General features: G+C 60.3%; 1 protein-coding gene and 1 long non-coding RNA gene across 3 annotated transcripts in view; both read left to right on the top strand.

Moving 5' to 3' along the window:
* The window catches only part of TTLL4 (tubulin tyrosine ligase like 4), a 51,585-nt gene extending 41,624 nt beyond the window's left edge, over window positions 1-9,961 (top strand). Inside the window, exons 17-18 of one of the 2 annotated variants that reach the window (XM_066575496.1) lie at window positions 6,785-6,861; window positions 8,751-9,961. In XM_066575496.1, the coding sequence (XP_066431593.1) occupies window positions 6,785-6,861; window positions 8,751-8,883 (210 nt within the window). In that variant the 3' untranslated portion in view covers window positions 8,884-9,961. Of the gene's footprint in view, window positions 1-6,784; window positions 6,862-8,747 lie in introns of both variants that reach the window. The other variant, XM_066575495.1, reaches the window with a different exon arrangement.
* A 58-nt stretch (window positions 9,962-10,019) lies between these two features.
* On the top strand, window positions 10,020-12,283 carry LOC136576305 (uncharacterized). Its single transcript, XR_010786337.1, has 2 exons — window positions 10,020-10,117; window positions 11,343-12,283. It is a non-coding gene; the product is annotated as an uncharacterized lncRNA (long non-coding RNA).
* The last annotated feature ends 407 nt before the right edge of the window (window positions 12,284-12,690 follow it).

Genomic DNA, 12,690 nt, shown 5'->3' with positions numbered 1-12,690 from the left:
TAGTTCCCCCGGCGCGCGCTAGTTCCCCCGGCGCACGCTAGTTCCCCCGGCGCAGCGCTTAGTTCCCCCGGCGCAGCGCTAGTTCCCCCGGCGCAGCGCTAGTTCCCCCGGCGCAGGCTAGTCCCCGGCGCAGCGCTAGTTCCCCCGGCGCAGCGCTAGTTCCCCCGGCGCAGCGCTAGTTCCCCCGGCGCAGCGCTAGTTCCCCCCGGCGCAGCGCTAGTTCCCCCGGCCAGCGCTAGTTCCCCCGGCGCAGCGCTAGTTTCCCCCGGCGCCAGCGCTAGTTCCCCCGGCGCAGCGCTAGTTCCCCCGGCGCGCAGCGCTAGTTCCCCGGCGCAGGCGCTAGTTCCCCCGGCGCAGCGCTAGTTCCCCCGGCGCAGCGCTAGTTCCCCCGGCGCAGCGCTAGTTCCCCCGGCGCAGCGCTAGTTCCCCCGGCGCAGCGCTAGTTCCCCCGGCGCAGCGCTAGTTCCCCGGCGCAGCGCTAGTTCCCCCGGCGCAGCGCTAGTTCCCCCGGCGCAGCGCTAGTTCCCCCGGCGCAGCGCTAGTTCCCCCGGCGCAGCGCTAGTTCCCCGGCGCAGGCGCTAGTTCCCCCCGGCGCAGCGCTAGTTCCCCCGGCGCAGCGCTAGTTCCCCCGGCGCAGCGCTAGTTCCCCCCGGCGCAGCGCTAGTTCCCCCGGCGCAGCGCTAGTTCCCCCGGCGCAGCGCTAGTTCCCCCCGGCGACAGCGCTAGTTCCCCCGGCGCAGCGCTAGTTCCCCCGGCGCAGCGCTAGTTCCCCCCGGCGCAGCGCTAGTTCCCCCCGGCGCAGCGCTAGTTCCCCCGGCGCAGCGCTAGTTCCCCCCGGCGCAGCGCTAGTTCCCCCGGCGCAGCGCTAGTTCCCCCCCGGCGCAGCGCTAGTTCCCCCGGCGCAGCGCTAGTTCCCCCGGCGCAGCGCTAGTTCCCCCCGGCGCAGCGCTAGTTCCCCCGGCGCAGCGCTAGTTCCCCCGGCGCAGCGCTAGTTCCCCCGGCGCAGCGCTAGTTCCCCCGGCCGGCGCAGCGCTAGTTTCCCCCGGCGCAGCGCTAGTTCCCCCGGCGCAGCGCTAGTTCCCCCGGCGCAGCGCTAGTTCCCCCGGCGCAGCGCTAGTTCCCCCGGCGCAGCGCTAGTTCCCCGGCGCAGCGCTAGTTCCCCCGGCGCAGCGCTAGTTCCCCCCGGCGCAGCGCTAGTTCCCCCGGCGCAGCGCTAGTTCCCCCGGCGCAGCGCTAGTTCCCCCGGCGCAGCGCTAGTTCCCCCGGCGCAGCGCTAGTTCCCCCGGCGCAGCGCTAGTTCCCCCGGCGCAGCGCTAGTTCCCCCGGACGCAGCGCTAGTTCCCCCGGCGCAGCGCTAGTTCCCCCGGCGCAGCGCTAGTTCCCCCGGCGCAGCGCTAGTTCCCCCCGGCGCAGCGCTAGTTCCCCGGCGCAGCGCTAGTTCCCCCGGCGCAGCGCTAGTTCCCCCGGCGCAGCGCTAGTTCCCCCGGCGCAGCGCTAGTTCCCCCGGCGCAGCGCTAGTTCCCCCGGCGCAGCGCTAGTTCCCCCGGCGCAGCGCTAGTTCCCCCGGCGCAGCGCTAGTTCCCCCGGGCGCAGCGCTAGTTCCCCCGGCGCAGCGCTAGTTCCCCGGCGCAGCGCTAGTTCCCCGGCAGGCTAGTCCCCCGGCAGCGCTAGTTCCCCCGGCGCAGCGCTAGTTCCCCCGGCGCAGCGCTAGTTCCCCCGGCGCAGCGCTAGTTCCCCCGGCGCAGCGCTAGTTCCCCGGCGCAGCGCTAGTTCCCCCGGCGCAGCGCTAGTTCCCCCGGCGCAGCGCTAGTTCCCCCGGCGCAGCGCTAGTTCCCCCGGCGCAGCGCTAGTTCCCCCGGCGCAGCGCTAGTTCCCCCGGCGCAGCGCTAGTTCCCCCGGCGCAGCGCTAGTTCCCCCGGCGCAGCGCTAGTTCCCCCGGCGCACGCTAGTTCCCCCGGCGCAGCGCTAGTTCCCCCGGCGCAGCGCTAGTTCCCCCGGCGCAGCGCTAGTTCCCCCGGCGCAGCGCTAGTTCCCCCGGCGCAGCGCTAGTTCCCCCGGCGCAGCGCTAGTTCCCCCGGCGCAGCGCTAGTTCCCCCGGCGCAGCGCTAGTTCCCCCGGCGCAGCGCTAGTTCCCCCGGCGCAGCGCTAGTTCCCCCGGCGCAGCGCTAGTTCCCCCGGCGCAGCGCTAGTTCCCCCGGCGCAGCGCTAGTTCCCCCGGCGCAGCGCTAGTTCCCCGGCGCAGCGCTAGTTCCCCCGGCGCAGCGCTAGTTCCCCCGGCGCAGCGCTAGTTCCCCCGGCGCAGCGCTAGTTCCCCCGGCGCAGCGCTAGTTCCCCCGGCGCAGCGCTAGTTCCCCCGGCGCAGCGCTAGTTCCCCCGGCGCAGCGCTAGTTCCCCCGGCGCAGCGCTAGTTCCCCCGGCGCAGCGCTAGTTCCCCGGCGCAGCGCTAGTTCCCCCGGCGCAGCGCTAGTTCCCCGGCGCAGCGCTAGTTCCCCCGGCGCAGCGCTAGTTCCCCCGGCGCAGCGCTAGTTCCCCCGGCGCAGCGCTAGTTCCCCGCGCAGCGCTAGTTCCCCGGCGCAGCGCTAGTTCCCCCGGCGCAGCGCTAGTTCCCCCGGCGCAGCGCTAGTTCCCCCGGCGCAGCGCTAGTTCCCCCGGCGCAGCGCTAGTTCCCCCGACCCGGCGCAGCGCTAGTTCCCCCGGCGCAGCGCTAGTTCCCCCGGCGCAGCGCTAGTTCCCCCGGCGCAGCGCTAGTTCCCGATCCGGCGCAGCGCTAGTTCCCCCGGCGCAGCGCTAGTTCCCCCGGCGCAGCGCTAGTTCCCCCGGCGCAGCGCTAGTTCCCCCGGCGCAGCGCTAGTTCCCCCGGCGCAGCGCTAGTTCCCCCGGCGCAGCGCTAGTTCCCCCGGCGCAGCGCTAGTTCCCCGCGCAGCGCTAGTTCCCCGGCGCAGCGCTAGTTCCCCCGGCGCAGCGCTAGTTCCCCCGGCGCAGCGCTAGTTCCCCCGGCGCAGCGCTAGTTCCCCGGCGCAGCGCTAGTTCCCCCCGGCGCAGCGCTAGTTCCCCGGCGCAGCGCTAGTTCCCCCGGCGCAGCGCTAGTTCCCCCGGCGCAGCGCTAGTTCCCCGGCGCAGCGCTAGTTCCCCCGGCGCAGCGCTAGTTCCCCCGGCGCAGCGCTAGTTCCCCGGCGCAGCGCTAGTTCCCCCGGCGCAGCGCTAGTTCCCCCGGCGCAGCGCTAGTTCCCCCGGCGCAGCGCTAGTTCCCCGGCGCAGCGCTAGTTCCCCCGGCGCAGCGCTTAGTTCCCCGGCGCAGCGCTAGTTCCCCCGGCGCAGCGCTAGTTCCCCCGGCGCAGCGCTAGTTCCCCCGGCGCAGCGCTAGTTCCCCCCGGCGCAGCGCTAGTTCCCCCGGCGCAGCGCTAGTTCCCCCGGCGCAGCGCTAGTTCCCCCGGCGCAGCGCTAGTTCCCCCGGCGCAGCGCTAGTTCCCCCGGCGCAGCGCTAGTTCCCCCGGCGCAGCGCTAGTTCCCCCGGCGCAGCGCTAGTTCCCCCGGCGCAGCGCTAGTTCCCCGGCGCAGCGCTAGTTCCCCCGGCGCAGCGCTAGTTCCCCCGGCGCAGCGCTAGTTCCCCCGGCGCAGCGCTAGTTCCCCGGCCGCAGCGCTAGTTCCCCCGGCGCAGCGCTAGTTCCCCGGCGCAGCGCTAGTTCCCCCGGCGCAGCGCTAGTTCCCCGGCGCAGCGCTAGTTCCCCCGGCGCAGCGCTAGTTCCCCCGGCGCAGCGCTAGTTCCCCCGGCGCAGCGCTAGTTCCCCCGGCGCAGCGCTAGTTCCCCGGCGCAGCGCTAGTTCCCCGGCGCAGCGCTAGTTCCCCCGGCGCAGCGCTAGTTCCCCCGGCGCAGGCTAGTTCCCCGGCGCAGCGCTAGTTCCCCCGGCGCAGCGCTAGTTCCCCCGGCGCGCGCTTAGTTCCCCCGGCGCAGCGCTAGTTCCCCCCGGCGCAGCGCTAGTTCCCCCGGCGCAGCGCTAGTTCCCCCGGCGCAGCGCTAGTTCCCCCGGCGCAGCGCTAGTTCCCCCCGGCGCAGCGCTAGTTCCCCCGGGCAGGCGCTAGTTCCCCGCGCAGCGCTAGTTCCCCCCGGCGCAGCGCTAGTTCCCCCGGCGCAGCGCTAGTTCCCCCGGCGCAGCGCTAGTTCCCCCGGCGCAGCGCTAGTTCCCCGGCGCAGCGCTAGTTCCCCCGGCGCAGCGCTAGTTCCCCCGGCGCAGCGCTAGTTCCCCCGGCGCAGCGCTAGTTCCCCGGCGCAGCGCTAGTTCCCCCGGCGCAGCGCTAGTCCCCCGGCGCAGCGCTAGTTCCCCCGCGCAGCGCTAGTTCCCCCGGCGCAGCGCTAGTTCCCCCGGCGCAGCGCTAGTTCCCCCGGCGCAGCGCTAGTTCCCCCGGCGCAGCGCTAGTTCCCCCGGCGCAGCGCTAGTTCCCCCCGGCGCAGCGCTAGTTCCCCCGGCGCAGCGCTAGTTCCCCCGGCGCAGCGCTAGTTCCCCCGGCGCAGCGCTAGTTCCCCCGGCGCAGCGCTAGTTCCCCCGGCGCAGCGCTAGTTCCCCCGGCGCAGCGCTAGTTCCCCCGGCGCAGCGCTAGTTCCCCCGGCGCAGCGCTAGTTCCCCCGGCGCAGCGCTAGTTCCCCCGGCGCAGCGCTGTTCCCCCGGCGCAGCGCTAGTTCCCCCGGCGCAGCGCTAGTTCCCCCGGCGCAGCGCTAGTTCCCCCGGCGCAGCGACAGCCCTCCCCATCGCAGCGACAGCCCTCCCCATCGCAGCGACAGCCCTCCCCATCGCAGCGACAGCCCTCCCCATCGCAGCGACAGCCCTCCCCATCGCAGCGACAGCCCTCCCCATCGCAGCGACAGCCCTCCCCATCGCAGCGACAGCCCTCCCCATCGCAGCGACAGCCCTCCCCATCGCAGCGACAGCCCTCCCCATCGCAGCGACAGCCCTCCCCATCGCAGCGACAGCCCTCCCCATCGCAGCGACAGCCCTCCCCATCGCAGCGACAGCCCTCCCCGGCCTAGCGACAGCCCCCCCCGGCCTAGCGACAGCCCCCCCGGCCTAGCGACAGCCCCCCCCCCATCGCAGCGACAGCTCCCCCGGCCTAGCGCTAGCCCCCCCCGGCCTAGCGACAGCCCCCCCGGCCTAGCGACAGCCCCCCCCCCATCGCAGCGACAGCCCCCCCGGCGCTAGCTCCCCCGGCCTAGCGACAGCCCCCCCCCCCATCGCAGCGACAGCCCCCCCGGCGCTAGCTCCCCCGGCCTAGCGACAGCCCCCCCCCCCATCGCAGCGACAGCCCCCCCGGCGCTAGCTCCCCCGGCCTAGCGACAGCCCCCCCCCCATCGCAGCGACAGCCCCCCCGGCCTAGCGGCAGCCCCCCCGGCGCAGCCCGGCGCAGCGGCAGCCCCCCCCCCCGGCGCAGCGGCAGCCCCCCCCCGGCGCAGCCCGGCGCAGCGGCAGCCCCCCCCCGACCCATCACTTACCTGGGAGGCTTCTCGGGGCTGCTGGGCTGGGCTGGGCTGGGCTGGTCTTCTCCGCTGGGCAGCTCCAGTTTCTGCACCTTCCTCTAACAGAGGATGGTGCAGAATGGCCGCTTCAGCGCGCTCCTGAGCAGTGACAGCTCGTCTGCGCATGCGCAGAAGAGCTGTAGCGGGGAGCACACTGAAGCGGCTCGTGCTGAATGGAGAAGACCGGACTGCGCAAGCGCGTCTAAAAAAGCAAGCTGCCAGCGAATTTAGACGGAACCATGGAGACGAGGACGCTAGCAACGGAGCAGGTAAGTGGAATAACTTCTGTATGGCTCATATTTAATGCACAATGTACATTACAAAGTGCATTAATATGGCCATACGGAAGTGTATAACCCCACTTGGTTTCGCGAGACCACCCCTTTAATATCCATTTCTCATGACATTCATTGGGGGACACGGCACCCACCTAGTTCAGCTTCAAAAAGGGGATCCTCAATCTGGGCCGATTTCTTATTTAACACGTTAAGGTAATACAGATCGTAACAAGAAAACCGTTTTAATTACTTCTCTCCTCCCGCTCTTGTACAAACTGATTTAGCTCAGTGCCTGTGGATGGGATATAGCTGGCGGGAGGGATGAACTCTGTTTGTGCTTAGTGTCTGCCACCTAGTGGTAGTAGCTATACCCAACCAGTGGATGTGGGTCAAACTTTCACTGACGTACATCACACCCGCTCATGTAAATGTGTCCAAAAGCTGAGACAAACCTACATGAACGCTTAACCACAGAATACAAGGAGGTGACAAAGGAGTTGTCGGTTACATCATGAAAATGTAATGCCCAGTGCAGATGTATAGAAATGCTGCGGTACTTGCATATAGAATGGTAGAGTAGGAAGGGACCTCCAGGGTCATCGGGTCCAACGCCCTGCTCAACGCAGGATCACTAAATCATCCCAGACACATCCTCTGCGAACCAGCACTCCAGGTCCACCGCTGTCCCAGTTCGGCCACAGGGCCAACATTTGGAGCTCCTGGCATCAGAATGCCCAGAATGAGTGCAGAGGCCAGGAGACCGGGCGGTGACATCTGATTGGCAGGCAGTGGTCACCTGGCTTCTGCTGTCAGAGATTGGGACAGGCGCGGATCTGCAATGCTGGATCGCCGTGGCTGACGTCGGGTAAGTACTCCTGTATTGGTTATTTTTTACACCTCGCCTACCGTTGCAACAAGTAATTCGACCACCCCTATAAGCTCTTCGTTAGATGAGGGTCTCCCTGGCATTAGATAAAGGTGCATTCTCTGTTTATTCCAGCGGTCACCGCAGAGATCTCCTGGTCAGAGTGCGATGTGTCTCAATGGCTGCAGCAAAGGGGGGACTTCACCACCCAGGTGAGTGCTCAGCATAGTTACCGGATTGTAGGAGGTAATGTTGGTTAGCGGACTGAACTTTCCTGTAGAGGGCGCCACCACAGCAAAATTTTTTTTGTTGTTGTTTTGCATTAGTAGGCATCATAGTCTAAAGGTACTTTTTACATGAAGTGCTTTATCGTTCGGGTGAGCGACAACAGAGTGAGTTTGTGGAAGCTGTTTACAGGCAGAGAAATCTGTGAACGACTAAATGAGAAGCGAAAAACTTCTCAATCATTGGTCATCTTTACGCTCAACGATTACCATTCAAATTCACAATATTCAACGTTTTTTTTTAACAATAGTCATTCTGTGCAAAAGGGCCCTAGACACAACACTGACTTTGATTGACCAATGCTGCCCACTTGAGCAGCACTGGCCAGTCAGAGAAGCACACAGTCTTCGACTACCAATGCAAAGTAATGCACCGTGTGACTCGGGTAGTCAGAGAAGCGGTGCCTCCAGGCCCGGAGGGTCATGTTAAACAATTGGCTTCCATAGACTGCTCAATATACCTAGATGGGCCGCACCCAGGTATGGAAAAATTTGGCACTTGTGGAGGGGTCGCTAGTTCCATATTCAAGTATAGAACATAATCGTGGCACATCAAACGCACATTGTTTTTGGTTGACGATTTTATTGTCCTACTTAATTAACAAGACCCTTATACGTTGACGGCCATAAGTAGTGCAACGTTCATCGATGTTTCGGTCACAGTGGACGGATTTCTGATCGTTGCTCAGAATAAAAGCAGTAAATTAAATACAATAGTGGACAGAAAACATAAACTGATGCAAAGAACTACAAAGGTCTGTAGAAAAGACGGTCCTATCTGTAATCGTAGCTTCATTCACGGTCAACAAACATAGTAGAGGGCGGATGCAGAGCAGGGAAGCACATCCACTTTATACACTACTTCAAGGTAAAGGGGTTGTACCAAGATGACAAGTTATTTCCTCTGCTGATCGATAGGGGTCTCAGTGTTGAGACCCCTGCCAATCTCGAAAACGACACTCCTGTGTCCCCCATCGTCCTCACTGTGGAGTTACTGAACCCCCGCAGTGAGGAGGAGATTGAGGTGACTGACACTCCATTTACTTTCAGTGGGACTGCAGGGACAGCCGGCGACAAGCATTTGGGCATTTCTGTCAGTCCTATTAAAATAAATGGAGTGCTGATTGCAAATGCTCATTCTGACATCACTGTGGGGGAGAAGAGATCCCTGCTGGGACAGGCAGAGGGGGACACTGGTCCCAAAAACAAGATTGTCTCAGTGGCAAGACTCTCGCTGATCAGCAAGCTATCCCCTATCCTATGGCTTGGAGGATAACTTCTAAACTTGGTACAACTTCTTTAATGAGCATTATGTTAAGAGTGTCCAGCTATGGCCTCTAGACAGAGCATTGGAGTAAGAGTACCTTTTATACATGCGGGACCCGACATCACAGAGCGTGAAATTGCACATTAGTCACCCAGTTTCAGCTCCCTGAAACAAAACCACTAGTAAGCAACGTCTCGCTCAGTATAATCAGGCAGTCGTTCATCTATGTATGGCTGCCTGTTCACCATGAATGGAGGCAGGCGTCCGGAAGAGATCCGCAACCCACGCCGCCTCCATTCACTGAATGACTATAGCTCCAGTGTGAGACCACAGCAGTGATGGGGTACTACTTGCATATGAGACAACTAAGGAGGTAGCATGCAAGCTAATGGAGATTAGGTTGTATTAAGGGGGTGATGTTTCTGGAGCCCAGTGAGTAGTGGACACATTCATATGCTCTAATACGGTATATGAACTGGCAATGCCACCCTGGCACAACCCCTTATAAGACTGCCCTCCTGGAATAAACTCTTCTTTAATCTTTCAGCAGATTGCCCCCATCTCCAGAGGAGCAACTGAAACCCTTCAAGACCTCCCCGCTCCATCAGCAACCAGACCTCAGCACCGGCCCCCTCCTCTCTCACATCCTGTCTAGCGTGCCAGAATCTGCCTTGGTCATGTGATGAGCGATTCTACCATCAGCTCCGCCTCCTCTGCCCTTGCTTAAAAAAAAAATCTACCTCAGTGGATGATGAGTTCTAATGTGGACGCCGACCAATACATCTGTGACAAGGGTGCAAGGCAGGGAGACCTCGGGGGAGGATCGCAGTGCTTCCCGAAGACAATGCAATACCACAAGGAGCAATCAAGACAGGATTTCATATGTGTCTATTTTTTATAAAGTGTTTGGACTCAGCAAGTGCCTGGGATGGAAGTGTCCGATGGGAGTTGTGCTGCTTCTTAAAGGGAACCGGTCACCACCTATGAACACCTTAACTAAGTCACAGTGCTCATAGAACGGGTTCTGAGGGGTCTGGGGATGTACTTTTTTTTTTTTTTTTTAAATGCTTAGCTCCCCATCTTTCCTGCAGTGTCCCCCATGGAATTAGGCAGGGACTCCCTTCTGCAGGCGGTGCGCACGGTTATGCGGAACAATTATTCCCATTTTCACTGTATTGTGAGAATCTGAATGAATTGTTCAGTGTAAACGCTGCCAGATAATTAGTCCGCTTATCGTTTGTCTGTTTTGTGCAGGCATAATAATCAAACTATAATCTGCCCGTGTAATCGGGCTGTCCATCTATGAATGACTGAAGTGCAGCTCCCCTGCAATCCACTGCTTGTCGTTATGCATTTAGTTTCTGTAGTAACGGGGACATTTCCAAACTGTGGAGGAGGGTCTGTCTTCAGGCTCAGCTTCCATGTACTCGCACAGCTCTCAGATCTGCAGTCGGTGTGTACACGCTAGCTCTGCCTCTTAGATTTACTACCTGTTGTGTGCACTTATTTCTGTGTTGTAGGCGTTCTATTTGTCTCCAGTCTGCTGTTGGCAAAGCGGCAGAATTCTTATTGGATTGAGCTTTATTCACTGCTTTATGAGCTCTTGTGTGTCGGCATGGTCACCGCACATATAGCGTATATACTGTATAGAGAGCTCTGTATGTACTGTGACCATGCAAACACACAAGACCTAGTGAAGTGGCTAATAAGGAACAATCCAATAGGAATTCTGCTGCTTTGCGTACAGCAAATTGTGTGTGTGTGTGTGTGTGTGTGTGTGTGTGTGTGTGTGTGTGTGTGTGTGTGTGTGTGTGTGTGTGTGTGTATATAATATATATCTATCCTACAACATAAAGACAGTTCCATAGAGCAAGTTAGGTAAGCTTCACATCCGGAGAAAAGTAAAGTGTTAAAGGGGTTGTCTCGCGAAAGCAAGTGGGGATAAGTACTTCTGTATGGCCATATTAATGCACTTTGTAATATACATCGTGCATTAAATATGAGCCATACAGAAGTTATTCACTTACCTGCTCCGTTGCTGGCGTCCCCGTCGCCATGGTGCCGTCTAATTTCGGTGTCTTCTTGCTTTTTTAGACGCGCTTGCGCAGATGGTTCTTCTCCCTTCGGCTCAGCTCGGCAGCATCGGCGTTTTGGCTCCGCCCCCTTGTACGCGGCATCGCGTAGCTCCGCCCCGTCACATGTGCCGATTCCAGCCAATCAGGAGGCTGGAATCGGCACTTGATGGGGGCGGGGCTACGTGATGACACGTACAAGGGGCGGAGCCAAAACGCCGATGCTGCCGAGCTGAGCCGAAGGGAGAAGAACCATCTGCGCAAGCGCGTCTAAAAAAGCAAGAAGACACCGAAATTAGACGGCACCATGGCGACGGGGACGCCAGCAACGGAGCAGGTAAGTGAATAACTTCTGTATGGCTCAGATTTAGGGCTCATGTCCACGGGGAAAATAGGATTTAGGATCCGCAGCGGATTTCCTGCATGCGGATCCGCATCCCATAGGGATGCATTGACCACCCGCGGGTACATAAATACCCGCGGATCGTCAATAAAAGTGATTTAAAAAAAAATGGAGCATGAAAAAATCTGGACCATGCTCCATTTTCATGCGGGTCTCCCGCGGGGACGGCTCCCGCGGGCTTCTATTGAAGCCTATGGAAGCCGTCCGGATCCGCGGGAGACCTAAAATAGGAATTTAAAGCATTTACTCACCCGCAGCGGACCGCGAAGCTCTTCTCTTCCTCACGGCCGCATCTCCCTTGCTTCGGCTCGGCGGATGTGCCCGGCGCATGCCGCCGGCGTCAGGCGGCCGGCGACGACGTGCCGGCGACGTGCCGCCGGCGTCAGGAATTCATCCGCCGGCCGAAAATGAAGATCCGGACGTGAGGAAGAGCAGAGCTTCGTCGCCCGCGCCGGAAAGGTAAATGCTTTAAATTGCTATTTTCGGCGCTCATGTCCGCGGGGCAGGAGGGACCCGCTGCAGATTCTCCATGGAGAATCTGCAGCGGACCTGATTTTCCCCGTGGACATGAGGCCTTAATGCACGATGTATATTACAAAGTGCATTAATATGGCCATACAGAAGTGGATAACCCCACTTGCTTTCGCGAGACAACCCCTTTAAATAGGACAGCGCTTCGGTCGTATTGGGTCACAATCAGGTGAGAGAGGAGAATAAACAAAATAACGGGGGACTCACCTGGTGTGGACGGCTGGACCTGGATAGGTGACTGCCGTCACACCTGAAAGTCTATTCCAGGCTCACAGAGATATCTGGAGACCCCCCTAAAGCCAGCGCCACCCACCTCCCCACCTTCCCGCTACAGCCAAGGGGCTAACCACACTGTCTTCTGTTGTATCTGCATGAAAAGGGCCTGAAATGCAAGTTGGGCATTCTTTTGTTTCATCAGTTTTACCTACGGACTTCAGGAGTGTATGTCCCGGTATGACCGCTCCTGATCCGGAGACTGGGGGTCAGGGTGGAACGTGTTTCTGAAGTCCATACGTAAAACAGGGGAAAACAAAAGAATGCCCATTTTGTGTATTAGACCCTTTCAGGCACCATTTTTGCTGTGTATGACCCAGTAAATGTGGTGCGAAGCAGGTAAGACCGTTATTAGTGCAATTTGCACAGATGAGCCCCAATGTGTATGTTGAGCAGACTCCGCTCTGCCGGCTGAGTGCACATACTGCTCTCTATGGGAGCGCACGGCTGACAGGCAGGAACAGGGAGCCAGGTAAGTATAAAATCTACATCCCCGGACTCCTCAGGACCGGCCCTATGGGCACCGTAAATTTAGTTAATTCTGCTCATGGGTGATGGCGGGGTCCCTCTAATAATGTTGAGCAGCGAGTTACTTGTTTTTGGGTTACAGGAATCGACCAGTCTTAGAATTGTTGTCTTCCACAGAAATCGTGGACTTTAGTCCTACGCACAGCCAGGTCCGGGCCTTACAGTAGGGAGCATTTCAGGAAGACGTCTGTCTGTTCTACTGTTGTGATTGAGTTTCACTTGTTTTTTTTCTTTTTGCCAAAATAATATATTACTAATAAAAATGTTCAAAACGGACGCAAGAGCTGACACTTCTTATACGGACGAACAGCTTCACTGCCATCCAGCTGTGTGGCTCCAAAGGTCTATTAAGTTATATGGTGCTGTTATGGAGATCCTCTGCTGTCTTCAACCCCAACCAGTGAATGGGGGACGACTAGTGGGTATAGGGCACTAAACACGTGCAGCCCCTATGCAGAGTATTATCCAAGGGTCTGTAATGTCTGGCCCAGGCAGTGCGAGCAACATTGAATGAGCAGTGACATGCGTTTCAGTAAGCGGCGCAATTTAAAAAACACGCTTTGCCGCATTTTACTTTTGACGCCGGCTTTTAGCACTCGTCATTAATGAGTTGCGCTAAACGCTCGAAAATGGAACAGACACCGCCCAAAAATTCTCATTCCGTGTAAAAGGAGCTTTAGGGC

The sequence above is a fragment of the Eleutherodactylus coqui genome, chromosome 8, assembly GCF_035609145.1.
Source record: "Eleutherodactylus coqui strain aEleCoq1 chromosome 8, aEleCoq1.hap1, whole genome shotgun sequence".
In the NCBI taxonomy this organism is placed as follows: domain Eukaryota; kingdom Metazoa; phylum Chordata; class Amphibia; order Anura; family Eleutherodactylidae; genus Eleutherodactylus; species Eleutherodactylus coqui.
The sequence above is the reverse complement of the archived record's forward strand: the minus strand, read 5'-3'. Positions and strand labels throughout refer to the sequence as shown.